The 17,521-nt window shown below is 43.7% G+C and overlaps 1 protein-coding gene across 3 annotated transcripts in view; it reads left to right on the forward strand.

Moving 5' to 3' along the window:
* col11a1a (collagen, type XI, alpha 1a) overlaps positions 1-17,521 on the forward strand; it is a 112,740-nt gene that overhangs the window by 84,797 nt on the left and 10,422 nt on the right. For all 3 annotated transcript variants that reach the window (XM_029626588.2, XM_065007099.1, XM_065007098.1), the window contains 15 exons: positions 1,439-1,492; positions 1,733-1,840; positions 3,254-3,343; positions 4,459-4,512; positions 6,676-6,891; positions 7,801-7,908; positions 8,032-8,139; positions 10,560-10,613; positions 10,730-10,783; positions 10,927-10,980; positions 11,677-11,730; positions 13,066-13,173; positions 13,616-13,669; positions 13,770-13,823; positions 14,926-14,979. In XM_029626588.2, the coding sequence (XP_029482448.2) occupies positions 1,439-1,492; positions 1,733-1,840; positions 3,254-3,343; positions 4,459-4,512; positions 6,676-6,891; positions 7,801-7,908; positions 8,032-8,139; positions 10,560-10,613; positions 10,730-10,783; positions 10,927-10,980; positions 11,677-11,730; positions 13,066-13,173; positions 13,616-13,669; positions 13,770-13,823; positions 14,926-14,979 (1,224 nt within the window). The remainder of the gene's footprint in view (positions 1-1,438; positions 1,493-1,732; positions 1,841-3,253; positions 3,344-4,458; positions 4,513-6,675; positions 6,892-7,800; positions 7,909-8,031; positions 8,140-10,559; positions 10,614-10,729; positions 10,784-10,926; positions 10,981-11,676; positions 11,731-13,065; positions 13,174-13,615; positions 13,670-13,769; positions 13,824-14,925; positions 14,980-17,521) is intronic.

Genomic DNA, 17,521 nt, shown 5'->3' on the forward strand with positions numbered 1-17,521 from the left:
CACACAGCATAGCAGAGTCTGACGAAGCGTTCAATGCATATAAAGATCTCTTATTCAGGCCAGGTTGTAAAAAAGCTGTCTGAATCTTTTCCAAACAATACCCAATCATGAATCACTGTGCCACAAGATAATGAGTCCATGAGAAGTCATCAAACATTTGACTTTTGAATGAGCTACAGCTGAAAAGGTTTGGCACAAAAAAAAGTATCCTAACAATAGCATACCACTGGCTAGACTACAGCACGTTTCCATTCCCACAACAAGTGTAGCTACTCCAATATACATTAAAAGTGACATGACTGGCTTCAGATATCTGTGATTCTTTGTTGCATTTTTGTGTGGCGAATCAATGTATCTCCCTTGAGTCCCTTCCTCCCTTTTATGTTTGATGTCTGTATGTTGTTTCATGTAGCTCTATGGTCATTGCATCTGCTTTTACAGTGTCCACTCAGTCAGTCTGTGATGTCTGGAGTTGGCATCACAGACATGAATGCAACAACAGATGCATTCATGTAGAACTTGCTTCATTCGAGGGAAATCAATGAAGTTTTTCGCACCGTCTACCATCTGATCGGAATGAAAAAGACAGCTGATGGATTTCACACCTGACTCCATTACTGTGCTTGATGTCTGACCAATTAGCATCAAGTCCACTTCAGTTATTGAGATCATAGTTTAAGATCTATCTCCTTTTTGGAGACTCGGATGAAATCCTTACTGTGACAGGGAGTTGGTGATCTCATTGGTATTGTCCTGTATCTTGAGAATAATACTATCTTAGCCGGTTTCCTAGACACAGATTTAGCCTAGTTCTGGACTAATAAACATGCTCGATGGAGAATCTCTATTGAAATAGCTGTTTAGTCCAGGATTAGGTTTATTATGTGTAGCTGCTTCCTGGTGTCTGTGCTTTTCTTCTCTTCTGCCACCTAACCTTGTTATTGCAGCAATGATCCCTGGGTGAAAGGTCATCACCTTTGACCTTTGACCTTGTGGTCATGTGATACTTTATCTTGCCACTTGGTGGTGAGGTGGTAAGTAAGTGGAATACATCTCTATGATAAATATCTACTACTTCATGTAGCATTTATTTACATGGCCATCTAAAGTTATATCCTAAACATGAGAACATGGAAATAAACAAATACAAAACAATAAACAAATGGAGCACAACATAAACTATATCATTGTATATTTCCATAATCCATGTGTTCTCATGTACCATGCACACAGTAATGAACCAGTCGAATGCAACCATAGAGTGCCTCTGTCGATTGGGATACTGACAACACTGACTCCACTATGTCCATCGACTCAAATCATGATTTGTGGAAGGATGACATCAATAGCAAGATTGGAGGATGTGATTACATTGATTGAGATCCAGTTGGTTTGGAAGACTTTTCAATGTGATTTATATGTTGTTTCGTGTCCACAGGGATTCCAAGGAAAGACAGGTCCACCCGGCCCAGGGGGTGTCGTTGGTCCTCAGGTAAGGAACTATCATGGAACTAAATGTACGAAGAACATTAGGAGATTCTATGGTTCAAACATCCTTAGACATTAAACATCTCATCTCATCCACTCCCAAATGTGATACAGTATCTTAGTAGTCTGTGACATAATTTAATTATCCAAGGATCTGTTATAGTTGAGTTTGTCTCTTGCAGAGTTTGCCTCATGCCTCTACTCATAAGCCCACAACATGTTTTTTTTCTTCAATTCCTAACAGGGTCCCACAGGAGAGACCGGTCCCATCGGTGAGAGAGGCCACCCTGGACCCCCAGGTCCACCCGGAGAGCAGGGTCTTCCCGGCTCTGCTGGCAAAGAGGGAGCCAAGGTAAGCGACCCTAAAGACCCACCTCACTGGAGTAAACTCATAACTCCACAGCCCAACAGTTGTTAACTCTAGTGCTCTGACCAGCACATATTTAACATGTTTTCCTGGACCCAGATTATGCCTAGCCCTGGACTAAAACATGCTCAATGAAGAATCTCCACTGAACACATTTCTTTTGTCCAGGATGTATATGAGAAAGTACTGTTTTGTCAAGCACCTGGCGAAGTCAGCAGAGGGTTGTGGAGGGGTTGAATTCCCATGCAGCCCAATGTGTCCACTAAGGATCTAAACAGGAGTCATATTGGGGGAGGGATGGGCTTATTCAAAAGAGAATCTTAACTCCCAGGGTACATCCCAAATGGCACACTTTTCCCTATGTACTGTGAACTACTTTTGATCAGGGCTTCAGAAAAGAGTAGTGCACTAGAAAGGGAATAGGAATGTACCCCAAGACAGTCCCAAGGCCACCCAGCCAGCCCCCCTGTCTCCTTCTTTCATTTAACCTCCTCCCCCGAAGGAGACAGTTTAATCAACTCCATCGGCTAACTCCAACCCTCCTGCCACTCAGGCTCTATAGCTTCCCAGCACCACCAGGTCCGACGCATCAGTAATACTGCTGGGACACTCCAGAGGGAGGGAGTGCTTGGGAGGCAGAGGGCTTGGCAGAGGAGGTCAAATCCTCTTAAACCTTAGCGAGCCACCTCTCTCTCTCTCTCTCTCTCTCTCTCTCTCTCTCTCTCTCTCCTCTCTCTCTCTCTCTACCCCAGCTAGCAGATAAACCAACTTCAGCCCAACAATACAAAAACAGTCAAAAAACGAGACCACTGCCCATCATGCTACTACCCATTTATGGTCTGTCATGGGGATAGCAGAGGGGACTTGTAATTGTAACCCGTGGACACAGACCAGCAGCCTGATACGACTGCTGCTGCTGTTGGCTGCGTTTGTTTTTGTTTATGTTTACTGTCCCTCAGCTTGTTGTCCTCTAGGGCTGCGTTATTATAGCTCTCGGCTGATTGTTTTGAATCAGTTGTGCATTTGAAGGGATGCAGAATGGGGCGACCATTATTCAGGAGACCTGAGCTTTTTGATGTGCATAGCGTAGTTCATTATCAGAACAAGAGGAGGGTGCTGCGCTAACTAATGCATCAGCTCAAAATACAGACTTAAAACAGCGTTTGAAGTACGGTAATGACGGCCATCCAGAAAAGTCCCTCTGTTATCCTGATGTCAAAGGGAAACTTCAGAATACAACGTTTAGTTTGAGCCTGACTCTTCTTTCGGCGGATAACATTAGCTATAGCATGGGAGTGAAATGAACAGGGTAGAAATGAGATGACAAAGAGGGAAGTTGAGGGTATAACATGGTGCAGCTGGATACTTCTCACTCTGTCCTCTGCTGTGTGTCTGTAGGGAGACCCCGGTCCCCAAGGAGCCTCAGGTAAAGACGGTCCCGCTGGTCTACGAGGATTCCCAGGAGAGAGAGGTCTTCCCGGCGCGTCGGTGAGAAACACATCAGCTGCAACACGCCTCTATCCGTTACAGGTTCCCTCTGTATTCACTGACAGAGAATGACGGACCACGCCCCTCTCCGCCCACCACCCCTGACAAATGAACCAGCGCCTATACACTACAGGGGGGCGTCACCCGGCCACCACTGCAGGGAAACTCAAAGAGACGTGTTGCAAATGAACAGATCCACATCCCCCTGAATAGGCCTCACACCAACCGAGCACTCAGTTTTAACCTCTGCTAAAGTAGCAGAGGAGAGATGAAGTTTACTTGAGCTCTGGGTCACTTTACAAAACCCCTGATTCAACCCAAAGGCGCCGATGCAACCAGCTACTGGGAGCGTTTTCTTCCGCAACCACATTTGGTGGGAGAGTTATTTGTTTTGTTGTATGCATTATTTACTAAATGAATTACTAAAGCGGGAGCGTTAGCGATTAGGCTGAGGGAATGAAAGGCGGCATAGGGCCATTGTTCCAGACTAAGTCAAGGTCAGTCTCAGCAGGCAAGCAGCTACCCCTGATTGTTTTCTAGTGGTGTAATTTACTCTCTCACAGCAACACCCCAAGACTCATTACTAATACCACCATGTGTGCTGCAGGGCTGTTAGGGAGCCAGTCACACATACACACACACACACACACACACACACACACACACACACACACACACACACACACACACACACACACACACACACACACACACACAGACACTGGAGTGTACACACACATGCACACACACACACTGGAGTGTACACACACATACACGCACACACAGATGTTTATTTCAGCAGTTATGTTTCACTGCACTTTTGATGGGAAAGTGCCTGAGGGGGAAATATGGCTTAATAAATACCCACCTTTTCTCCCATTCAGATCAATGGTGACTGACTCAATCGTGACTGACTCCCCAAGGTGTCACTTCACAGTATCCCTCCAATCTCTGTCTGGGACAGGAGTAATACCATTCAATACTGACAGACTGACTGACTGGCAGACTGACAGACTGACGGACTTATGGGGACCTCAAACACTATCTTTCAGGCTGTGTGTTTCTTTTGACACATCTCTCTAACCATCCATCTCTCTTCTTCACCTTCCTTCCAGGGTCCAGCTGGTTTGAAGGGAGGAGAAGGACCTCAGGGTCCCTCTGGCCCCGTGGTAAGTATCTCCCTGTCACCTACCATCACCTACCTGCCTGTCTGTTGTTATTGAGAAGGGGATGTTGTTAAAATTTCAGGGGGTCTTCAGATAACAGGGTTATTGAGGGGGATATTCCCCCTACCACGTCAATGATACAACTGCAACACAGTGCGTTAGCTTAGCTGTTCTTATCACTCTTATATCGGAGGTAGAGATCAGTCTAGGATCAATATTCAGCTTGTCGCACAACAGGATGCATTGCAGATCCTTGATCTTATCTAGGCTTTTCTATAATGCAGCGTTCTATATGATCCTGCAATAATGACTCCCAACACTAGATGGCAGTTTGATTCCTTTGAAGAACAGACGACAGGATCCCATACATTTCCAATGATAACTTTGAGATTCTGGTTTTGTAATTGCTTTCTCTTGACATCTTGACATAGGTGCTTGGTTGGCTTAAGGTGACAAGGCTCAAAGTTGGAGTGTCTTCAAAACTTTTTAGGACTAAAATGTCAATATTCAGATTTCTCCCTCTGGAGCACTAGATGAGTATTGTCCAAGTGTAATTGCTATTTAAATGGCTTGACAAAGGGCTGAAAGTTTAGACAGGACATGTGAGGTGTCTGAATTTGGCATTGTGAGAAAAATGTGATTTGCATACCAATATGAACTTAATTCAATATAACATATTGCTATATTGCGATGATTCCATTGCGTAGCCGTCTTCTGGAAGCAAGTGTTTGTGTGACTTTGCAATCTCTTAGCGCCACACACCAGCTAGAAATTCATCATGTGAGTGGTCATGCGGGAAGTAGAATTGAGATTGTGGTGGTTTGCTGCCAGCCCGTCTGCAATCCAATCCAATCCGCTCGACTCGGCTCCCGGCCTGTGAGGTGAATGGGAGCGCGTTGCGGGTAGCCTACCGTGTCCATTCCATACTGACTCATCACGTTGTCTGACCGCACAGACATTCCCACCGCATGCCATGTGTCACGATTCAGAGGAGACCTCACAACCTGCCACTGCCAGACACACATGGGGTGTGTCCTAACACTCTACAACATCTCCCGGCCTGCCATGGACTGCCACTGCTGAGCTAGACAGCCAGTCAGATAGGATGTGTCCCAATTATCTGAAATACCTTCATCTCCGTGCCAACCTGCCACTGCCGCCACTGAGCTACACACAGCCAGTCAGACAGGATGTGTCCCAACACTCTACAACACATCCCTCACCTTCCCAACCTGCCACCGTAGTGCCACCGCTGAGCTACACAGGATGTGTCCCAACTCTCTACAGCAGTCTACAACTCTCTCCTTGTTTCCTTCCCTTCATAACCTGATTTGAGAGGACATTGAAGGTATCAACAATCTAATAGATGCACAGGCTATCCATACTTCTCCCCTTTTAATTATAAACTAAGGAATGGAGACATTAAATACAAGGCATTTAAGGGTATAGGGACACACCCCAAGTCATTAGTGTTGTTGGGACACAACCCTATCCATTAACACTAGCTGAGCTCCAGACGACACCAACAGCCAACTTAGAAACATTAGGTTTCTATGTGCCAGGCAGAGGCAGCATGTGAAGAGAAGAGCCCTGAAGACCTCTGGAGTCAGTCCCGCACTCAGTAGTCAGATCACTCCTCTGGGCTAGATTAAGACTGCCTGCAAGCCTGCCCACTTCCTCCCTCCCTCCCTTCCTTTCTCATCTCTGATAATGTCTCCTGTCTGAGCCCTGCTGCTCTGTTCTGCTCCGAGAGGAGAGGCTAGCTAATGGTAATGGTTCCAAAACAAGAAGAGCAATGGCTGTAAGTGGCTAATAGCGAACCCCCCCCCCCCCCCCCCCCCTCCTGAAATAACCTGGGTTATGTTGTTGTTTTTGCTTTCGAGGAGTATCTCTTGTATTTTATACTGAATGGATAATAGAGTACTTGTGAGAAAAAAAACATTATATTTTCCAAGTAGAACCCATTAACGGTGGACCACAGTGTAGTTCTTAGACACATATTCCTAATGGAGAATCCTGTGATTCATTATTGCTTTGTAATGTAGATGGAATGATTTAATTAATCATATGATGTATGATTTCACCCCCACATGAACTCTGAACTCTGAATGAGCTTCTTCCCTCGATCTCTCTCTTTAAAGTGTGTTCAACCCCTTTCTCTCGCAGGGCTCCCCTGGTGAGAGAGGTGCTGCTGGACCTGCCGGCCCTATCGGTTTATCTGGTAGAACTGGCCCTCAGGGGCCCCCAGGACCTGCTGGAGAGAAGGGAGGGCCTGGTGAGAAAGGTCCCCAAGGACCAGCTGGTCGGGACGGAGTCCAAGGTCCAGTGGGTCTGCCTGGTCCCGCCGGACCTCAGGGTCCACCCGGAGAGGACGGTGATAAGGTTAGTACCCTACCCTCCCCATCTGGTTTGGCCCAGTCCAGACCAGACCAGACCAGACCCAGGACCTCTCCAAGGACCGCTGTCTCTCTCTCTACTTTTTCTATCAACTCTCTCTCTCTCTCTCTCTCTCTCTCTCTCTCTCTTTCTCTCTACTTTTTCTATCGACTCTCTCTCTCTCTCTCTCCCTCCCTCCCAAATCTGGGCCAAATGTTTTGAGTGAAACAGATCGCTTATCAATCTTCATCAGCGGTTTCACATGAATCATGCACGGGCCATCTGCACTGTAAATACATCTCTACTCTCACTGTCTTTTTCTCTCTCTCTCTGTACTCTTTCTCTCTCTCTCTCCCCCTCTCTCTCTCCCTCTCTCTCTCTCCCCCTCTCTCTCTCTCTCTCTCTCTCTCTCCCTCTCTCTCTCTGTCTCTCTGTCTCTGGCTGCATATCCATCATCATAACCAATCATCAAACTAAATGTAATTAGAAGAGATATAAAAGGGAAAAACTGTCTCTGTTTTATCTGCAGCTATAATTTCTTCCCAGAAGGTTACGATCCAGCCCATCTATTGAGCTGCCAAACATATGTCACAGTAGAGCTTTAAATGGACTTGTCCACTAATCTCCAACACCATCTATCACTTGTATTTAAAATCGCATGTATCCTTCCCACACGCAAATTGAATCCAAATTTCGACTGATTTCTGCATCTTTGCTCTAGTGATTTTGACTGTAGGTAATGAACTCATTTGCCAATTCTCTGACAGTTTGTTCGTAAGTGTTTAGATTTTCTGTACAAGGTTGGCATTTTAAAGTAGATGTTATTGTAGAAATGTCAGATACAAGTGAAGTGTGTCCTCCTGTGTGATGCGTGTGTCCTATGTGTGTGTATCCTGTGTGTCCTGTGTGTCCCAGGGAGAGGTTGGAGAGCCCGGTCAGAAGGGAAGCAAAGCAGACAAGGGTGAACAGGGTCCTCCTGGCCCAGCTGGTCTCCAGGGTCCCATCGGTAACCCAGGACCTGCAGTGAGTATCTCTGCCCCTGTCCAGCCTTGGACCCACCAGTCCGTTTTGCTGTGCTGTTAGCTACATACATCCAGTGTATTGCTTTGCTCTGTCTGTGGGTTAACATGGTTACTGTGTCCTCAGGGAGGTGATGGAGAGCCCGGTCCCAGGGGTCAGCAGGGGATGTTCGGACAGAAGGGAGACGAAGGATCCAGAGGTTTCCCCGGGCCCCCTGGTCCCATTGGTCTGCAGGTGGGTGGGGAACCCCAAACACACCCTGAAACACTAGCATCACCTGTACTCCAGGGACAAACATTCACACACAAACACATATAGTATAGGCTTTGCACAAAGTAACCCCCCTGAAACACACACACCCTCAATCCCCTCCCTCCCTCCACACACACACACACACACACACACACACACACACACACACACACACACACACACACACACACACACACACACACACACACACACACACACACACACACACACACAAACATACTTAACCATGGATCCCACCGGTATTGATGCAAACTATTTGATGCATCCATTCTCTCTCTGAGTCTTAGGGTGCGTTCGTAAATTCAGTCTGGAGTGTCAGAGTGCACTCTGGGTCGTTCGTAAATTCAGAGCGTTTTGCTTTCAGAGCATTCAGAGCGCACAATGGACACTCTGGCTAATGAGTAGGGTTGATCCGAGTGCTCTGACCTCACAAAGCATTTCAATACAAAAGGATTTCTATGTGGTCTTGAATGGTGGTATTTTAATATAGGTGGATTAAAGGGCCATTTGCCAACAAATGGGACTCTGGGTCAGCACAGATGTCAGAAGACAATGCACTTCTGACCGACAGTCCATTTGTAATGAAATGCCAGAGGTAAATTATCAGTTTTGTATAGTTTGGTTTAGTTTCCCCACACTAGATGTTTCAGTAACTAAAGAGCATAGAGGTGATTCCTATTGTTTTATATTATGTAAAATGTGAAAAATATATACTAAGTTAGTTTGTGTTAAATATAAAGGTAATGTGGTTGGTGTGTATAGTAAAGCAGTGGTCAGGTGTTTCTATCTACCTCATCAACGTAAGGGAATCATCAACGTAAGGGAATCATCAACGTAAGGAATCATCGACGTAAGGGAATCATCAACGTAAGGGAATCATCAACGTAAGGAAATCATCAACGTAAGGGAATCATCGACGTAAGGGAATCATCAACGTAAGGGAATCATCAACGTAAGGAAATCATCAACGTAAGGGAATCATCAACGTAAGGGAATCATCAACGTAAGGGAATCATCAACATAAGGAAATCATCAACGTAAGGGAATCATCAACATAAGGGAATCATCAACATAAGGGAGTCCGTGGTACAGTACAGTGACTCTCTTTATGAGCAAAATGAATTAGCTGTTCATTAAACCCAGGTCATTGTCTTGATGGAATTATACAGACTATACCCGCTAGTCTCAAGTTTCAATCTTCCTGGCTATTCAATTCAATTAACTTTTAATTGAGCGTAATTCACTTCCATGGCTATTTCATTAATTGCGTGGACTGACCTCTTCCAATAGGCAGTAGGCCATTGAACACACTCTCCTCTTTCCACTCTGTGGTGCATAATCAGTGTTCCTGTTAACGATCTCTGACTCAGGAGACCACCATTCTGATGAGATTTCCACTCCAGGGGGACAAATCAGCATGCAGAAACACACACACAATCACGGACTTGCACATGCACGGACACACGGACACGCGCATGGACACATTTACACACACACACACACACACACAGTCTGTCTCAGCCTCAACGTCCTCCCATAGGGCGTAGGTATTTGAGGAAGATAGGTTGTTGTAATGGAGAGTAAATAGCAGATAAAATGAGATCTTTGTCTTCGCTCCTCATGGTGACGACAGAGACACACTGCCTTTGAATAGTGGACGAGACTGGATCGGGAATGACCAAAGCAATTAAAGTTGAAATGTCAGGGATCAAACGTACATATGACGCCTCAACCACATAGTCCACTTAACATGCAAGGAAATGAACGATGGGGTCCATGTCGGGGTTTTTGGTTAGGAACAAATTACCTCCATTTTGCCATAGAGAAATACTTGACATTCAGTCTTGTTTAATCTTGTCGCCTTATTTTGTTTCCCATAAACTCACTATTGGTCACATTGTCACACAGTGTGAAAAGAGTCATTTCTCCTTGATGGCAGTTTGTGTCTGTCATCATGGACAAATGTCTCCCTGGTGTCTCTTTGTATCAGAGAGAGGGCCACAACTTTATCTGTAGAATTAGAGAACTGAGAGATTGGACATAATGTTTAATTGATGATGAATTCATGAAGACACTGAATGGAGTCTGGTTTCTATCACTCCCTTGCTGTGGAAACTGACTGGTTCTGCTAACTCTTTGTTCACAGTATACCGTTTACCTCAGTGGTCAACTAAAAGCTACAATACAGCCATCACCAATTAATTTCTGTCCAATTAATCATCATAACCCAAATGAAAGACATCTGGTACAATTTAGAAAGTGCATCAATTGATAAAACTATTCTTGAAGGTTTTGCTTAGTTTTTCAATTACATCTGCATGTTTCCTCAAGCTAAACCAGAATAATGAAAAGTGTGCTTGTTTATTTCTGTCTGCCCTCAGGGTCTTCCTGGACCTCCAGGAGAGAAGGGTGAGAATGGCGATGTCGGTCCGATGGTGAGCAGATAATCATCATTAAAACATATTTGTATCACTATCGAAATGAGAAATACGTTTCACCCTGGAACTCACTTCCTGTTTTGACCCTATCACTTCCTGTTGTCTCTTTACAGGGTCCCCCCGGTCCACCTGGTCCCAGAGGTCCTCAGGGTCCTAGTGGAGCTGATGTACGTACCACACATCAATCTTTTATCTCCAATAACTCATCGTCACATTACCAAATGTCACCCAAACAGATATAACAGAGAAAATCTGTCTCTCCTGAGGTAATGAATGCTGACTCCTCTCTCCTCTTTTCTGTTCCTGTCAGGGTGCACAAGGTCCTCCTGGTGGTGTGGGTGCCATGGGAGGCGTGGGTGAGAAGGTGAGGTCGTGTGCCCGTTACAAGACAGTCCGGAGTGTGTGTCTGGGGTGGAAATCCTGCCAACGTCCCTCCACCTACCCCTTCCCTCCTCTCTCCCCAGTCCACTGATGTTATCTCCAGGACTCCATTAATTGCCTATGGCAGCCTGTGTCTGAGTTAGTGCTCTGACACTATTAATGCCTATTTTACAACAGTTCCAACACCACTCCTCCATTTTAGTGCCATCTGGCAGCCGGCCCCCACCATCAATACTTAATGCAACGGAATGATGACTCCAGAATATGAAACATATCCATGGAAGGTTATCATCACTTTGAGAGAGCACACCGACTAGCCTTAATGCTATCACACCTATGTTAAATTTCAACAGGATGACACTCAGCATCAACCCCTACAAAGTATATTGTTATGCACAGTGTTTGAGAGCCCTGTGTTTTGACACCCACTGTATTTTGAGAACATGATAATGTAATCATTAATGTCTATTAATGTATATCACGGGAGAGATTCTAAAACCTAATGACACTCAGCACCCACTATGACATGTATTGTTAGCCTACTCATAGGGTTTTAGAGCCTATTTTGACAACAGTATAATGTCATCTAGATACAAGTGGATAATGTCATCTAGTAGATAATGCATTCATAAGGGTGTCTATCTTGGCAGAGATTCTAAAATGGTGTTTTCATTTACAGGGTGAAAACGGTGAAGCTGGCAACCCAGGCACCCCTGGAGAGCCCGGAACTGGAGTAAGTCTCTGTCTCAGTGTGTCTGTGTGTCTGCGTCTACATTCACATAATTATCTATCATCCAAGGCATCGTGTGTTTTGTGTATTTCCCTATTACCAGGACAATGATTATGATTATGCATTAGTTCATAACACCCCGCGTAAACACACGCTGTACTGTCCAACACCACGTAGACATGCAAAGTCCTTTTAGTGATGTGAGTGGTAGTAATTGCTGGTCCTGTGTTGCTGCTGATGGGCCAGCGTCACAGCGTCGTTCTCAGTGTGTTTCTGGCCAACGCTCTATGGTAACACAGCCCTGCCAAGCTGAATCACTTCCCAGACTCTTAACAGATGATTACTGCGGCCATATGAACACATCAGTCTCAGCTCTGGAACAATGGCTACTAGAACTTAACACCAGGACTTCGCCGAGCTACTAAACAGTGAAATATCGCAAAAATAGAGTACACAACGTCTACCTTTCAAGATCGCTGGTTCCCTGAGGTAGTTTAGTTCCAATGGAATCCTCTGTACATTCCAGAATGTTATCATAAAGGTGTTTTGGTTGACACCTACCTAACCCTGTGAGGTAGTTCTAAAGATTTGATTGGTAATTGCTACGGAGTTAGTCCATCATAGCGTATTGATGGGTTGTCATCTCCATTCATCATTAGCATGATGTGAGCACAACAACAGGTCGAAAAGATGACTAGTCTGAAATAGCAGGGGAGAGGGGAACTCTAAGTAGCATGGATAATGACCTTGCTTAATAATCCAACTCAACATATCTCAAGAGTTCCCAGAACTAATGCAGAAAATGGCCCTCGATATAGGTTTTGCTGTAGAGCTTTTGAAATGTTTTCATGAAAAGAACATGTCATGCTTAAATAGTTCAGATGTCAGGAAGCATCACCTTGAGCATTTTACATTTTTTCAAACATTTTATTTAACTAGGCAAGTCAGTTAAGAACAAATTCTTATTTACAATGACGGCCTAGCGGGGAACAATGGGTTAGCTGCCTTGTTCAAGGGCAGAACAACAGATTTCTGGGATTCAAACCAGCAACCTTTTGGTTACTGGCCCAACGCTCTAACCATTGCCGCACTGCCCACCTGCTGCATCAAGAGAGACCTTACACAGTACATATAAACAACTACCACCTCTGCTCCACAAAGGGAGCGCAATATGTGAAATAGAAGTGAAATATAATGCCTAACTGTAGAGTAACCACTTACCTACCTCAATTCCTAACAATACACACTACTGCTGCTCATTATCCAAGCTTCAGCAGGGAACCTTCCTGCTCCAGCTCGGTCCTCCTGTGTGTTGATGGTATCTGTTGTTCTCTACAGGGGCCTAAAGGCGAGAGAGGAGACAAGGGAGAGGCAGGACCACCCGGAGCTGCCGGACCCGCTGGCGCCAAAGGACCCCCTGGAGATGATGGACCCAAAGGCAACCCTGTAAGCTTCAGTCTCTACCCCAACCTGTGCAGGGATAGAACCACATAGAACCGCAGACGTTTGTGAATGAAAAGAAATGTCCTTGATTGCTTCTGGGTGGCTTATTTCATTTTAAGCCAAGTTTTAAGAGCTAAAAAGCCTTTTTATTAGGACAGGTTGTCTTTTTTCTTCTTCTTTTTGAACGTGGTAATGAACTGTGGTGAGCGCTTTGCTGACCGTCTGCAGCATCAGCGAGCCAAGGTTTACACAAAGTGCCTTTGTCAGTTGATATGGTCTATTCATAAAGCTTCACCTCTCGTCTTCAGATCAATGAGAACCATTAGAAACAAACCTGATGGTGTTGGCCTTGGTCACAATCGTTGAAGATTCTAGTATTTTGTATATTATTGATCATATTATACTGGTGTTTTATTTGTTCTCCTGCCTTTCCTTCACCTTCCAGGGGCCGGTTGGTTTCCCTGGAGACCCTGGTCCACCCGGTGAGGCCGGTGTTGCTGTACGTATTACATCATTATATAACTAATTCAACTGTAAAGATCCCACTATTACCTAGATCATGGTGATCCATCTCACACGTTCACATCTCTTCTCCCTAGGGAACGGATGGCTCTGCGGGAGAGAAAGGAGAGGATGGTGAATCTGGTCAGCCTGTAAGTCCATATGTCATAAATATCATTAACACAACAATAAGGGGACTGAAAAATCTGCTTGATTATATAACTCTGGTTTACAGTTGGCAGCACGATAGCGGGCGACTGTACGAGCGCATTACCATCACCATTAACTATTAGTCTGTCATAATGGTCTATACAAATAGCCTATCCCATTTAGCATAACCGCTAAAGCCCCTTGTGTGCTTGGCCTGTAGTAAATTCCCATAAGCTTTTATTTATGAATAAGTACCTGCAATAGAGAACATTGAATCATATACTTTACTTCTTTAAGGTCTAGTACAGTATATGAGTCTGTTTATTCATTTTATAGATTTTAATTTGAAATATGAACAACAAATCAGATGATTTAAGCCTTTGTGAGGGTGTGAATTATGATACTTATTAACATTGATGGATGTGAATGAGATTTGCAAGTGCTGGGAAAATAAAAGGAAACTTTAAATGCAATAGGAATGAGGTCACGATGTGTGTGTGTGTGTGTGTGTGTGTGTGTGTGTGTGTGTGTGTGTGTGTGTGTGTGTGTGTGTGTGTGTGTGTGTGTGTTGGTTCAGAGTAAGGTGTTGTGTAAAGTGAAGTTAAAGTATCATAAAGTTTTGTCATGGCTCAGTGAAGTTTAACTTTGAAAGGGAGAACATGTTTTTCCCATTCTCTGATTAACAGTGTTTCAATATAAACCACATCACACAGTTGAATAATTCTGTTGTATTCTCCACTTTCTAATTTTGTGTACGTCAAATATTTGGTTATGCTAACCTAAATGTGCTATGATTGCTTCCAATTAAATGAGATAATTGGGTGAAGCAGGTTCTGAAAACAGACGTGATATTTAAGACTACAGTGTGTGACTTCAAAAATAGATATCAGTTTGTCTAATGTCAATATGCAGTCACACATTTCTCTGTTTGTAAGGATAATGGTGGTTTTGTACTATCTATTTCAAAGAATATGACTATATACTGTATCATGTTAATATACCTTTATACACAGCACACTGTTAATGTGCATGAAGACCCCTAACTCTCTTACCTTCTCTATTCTATTCTTCTTATTCGTCTACTACTTCTTCTGTCCATCCCAGGGTCCTCCTGGTCCATCTGGTGAATCTGGTCCACCTGGTCCTCCCGGCAAGAGAGTAAGTCTCAACATCTTCATCATCATAGTCATCATCCCCACCAACACACCACAGACGTCAGCATCACTGTTTGTTATATGAAATGGCATCATACTGCAGCTTTGACCCCGATCAGATAAAAGATTGAAAAACGTCGTACGTTTATATTGTGCGTTTAATCGTAACTCTCTGATCAAGCCCCGTTTGGCCTAGATTTGATTGTGTGACTGAACCCAACTGTCCACTATTCAACACCTATTGAGATAGCTTGATGAAATATATGCGTCTGATTATAAAACTAGACAATGGAATGCTCTCAGTCATAGTTGATTAAACCTATAGTCCTCAGGTGAGAATTCTTTACTCTGAACAATAACTCCAAACTCTACAACTCAATTTCCCCCCAGAGAACCTGCATGATTCATTCTCATCAAAAAGTGGGAGAGAAAAACAATGTGTGATATTTGCAGGGTCAGGGCCACTGAGCCGTCTGTACATGGAAATGAACGATATCTCAAAGCCCACTGAGCCGTCTGTACATGGAAATGAAAGATATCTCAAAGCCCATAGAGAAATGAAGGGCTTGATGTCTGGAATAGTTTTTTTTTTCTCAGTGAGAAATTGAAAATAGGTTTTAGAAAGAAAAAAAGAGAGAGAGAAAAAAAAAACGTCAAGGCCCAAAACTAATTTACCTGTGTCTAGCTGAGGGAAGAGAGATATCTCCCCTGACACACTATTGATCTAGGCTAGTTTGACTGACAGCCACGGCCAAACAAAGGCATGACGCTAGTAACATTAGATTGAATGGCTGTAGTGTAGTGAGATGTCATTACACAGACAGGTCAGCCGTCGCTGACTCAGTTCACCCAGTAAAAATTGACGTTTTGGACATTTTGGTGGTCTCCAAGGCAAAGATAACGTTTTAGATTGAATTTGAAATGCTTTTTATGATCATGATCACCGAGGGCAATCATATCTGATGTTTATTGTATAAAGCTACTGCCATATAAATTCCCTCTCGACGTTCCCTGGAAGTAATCAAGTGAAACATCATTTGTGGTAGGCTAATGTTAGTTGAAGGGAGCCGACATTAGTGAATCCCAAATAATGCATTAAGTTCTTTCTGTCGGGTGTTAAATTATTTCTTTAAATGAAAATTCGCAATTATTGTCCCACATTTCTCAAATTTGCTATCTCAAGCTATCTTCTGCAACAACGTTATAGCACAGGCCAATAGCATAAAATATGTGCATTTTACAAATAACGGCAATTGCTTTTGCAATGTGCTTGATGGAATTCACATTCAGAGTATTTAACATCATATCAGCATATGCAGCTGATGGCCAAGGGATTATGTTAGGAAAACGACTATTTCATCATCATAGGTATTTCATCGCCTTCCTCCAAAAATTGTAACCTAGAACGACTTCTGCAACTCCCAGGCATTCTGCTCCTCTGAATCAGTCACTTGGGGCTAGAGTTGTTTTGCATTTAACTTTGCAGGGTGTTTTTGCTTTCTCTGCAGTTTGTCCATAGCAATTTAAAATGAAGCTGAAATCTCTCTCCAGCTCCTACAGGCCCTGTCCGAAGCCATTTAGCAGCAGAGCAGTTCTTTATTTATTTGTTTCTTAATTCTTTTTTTATCTTAAAGTGCAACTGAAGGCCATAAACGATTTATCTGATAGAAAATGGACTATTAGTCAGAAACAGTTATTGTATTGTCAAAATGGACTACAAAGTGTAAATAGAATAATTTCATTAATAAAGTCGGTCTCGTCCAAAACAGAGTTTTGTAGGTGAGTTAGTCATGACTTACTTGAGGGTAGGGTTTTGACTTTGACATGCTCACTTGCCTACTAAAACAGGATACACAGCTGCGGTGATTGCTCTCTATCCAATCCTACAGCAAAACGTAGACAGTGAGACAGATCTTGCAATCAGAGCAGCAGATCTGACTTTGTTTACATAAAACGACACGTCACACATCACAGTCAAAGACGTCAAAATGAATAACAGTTTTTATAAAAGTTATCTTAGATTTATTCGGACTATTTTGAGGAAGTGATACTGGCTTTGTTCCTACGGTGTCTCATGGGGGACAAGCATCAGTACCTGCCATATCGAAACACACCTCCAAGACTAAAATCAAATGTTTCTTTAATGAACAACAGAGAAACACATACGGAATCAGTGACTTCAGTCGCTCTAATGCTATGGTTTTCTCTCTGTAGATATTCATGGTGAATACTCTATAAACAGTGACATCTCATTTACAGTTTAGAGTACTTCATTCGTTTCTAGACTGCTGCTGTATTTATACTTCCCCTGGACAAGACAACATACACATCAGCTACAGTAGGCATTTAGACGTTTGGCAGCAGCATCCTATTCACAAACAGAAATAAACAGACCATTTTTTAACCATTGCTCACAACACATCTAGCGAGGATGAAGAGAGCGAAACAAAGCAGATGCTGCCCTGTTTGACCACATCTCTACATGGGCAATCAGTCAAAACACAAAACCCTGCTGCCCTGCTGCCATCTCCTGCCTTCCCATACTG

Source organism: Oncorhynchus nerka, linkage group LG22 (assembly GCF_034236695.1).
Source record: "Oncorhynchus nerka isolate Pitt River linkage group LG22, Oner_Uvic_2.0, whole genome shotgun sequence".
NCBI classification, from domain to species: domain Eukaryota; kingdom Metazoa; phylum Chordata; class Actinopteri; order Salmoniformes; family Salmonidae; genus Oncorhynchus; species Oncorhynchus nerka.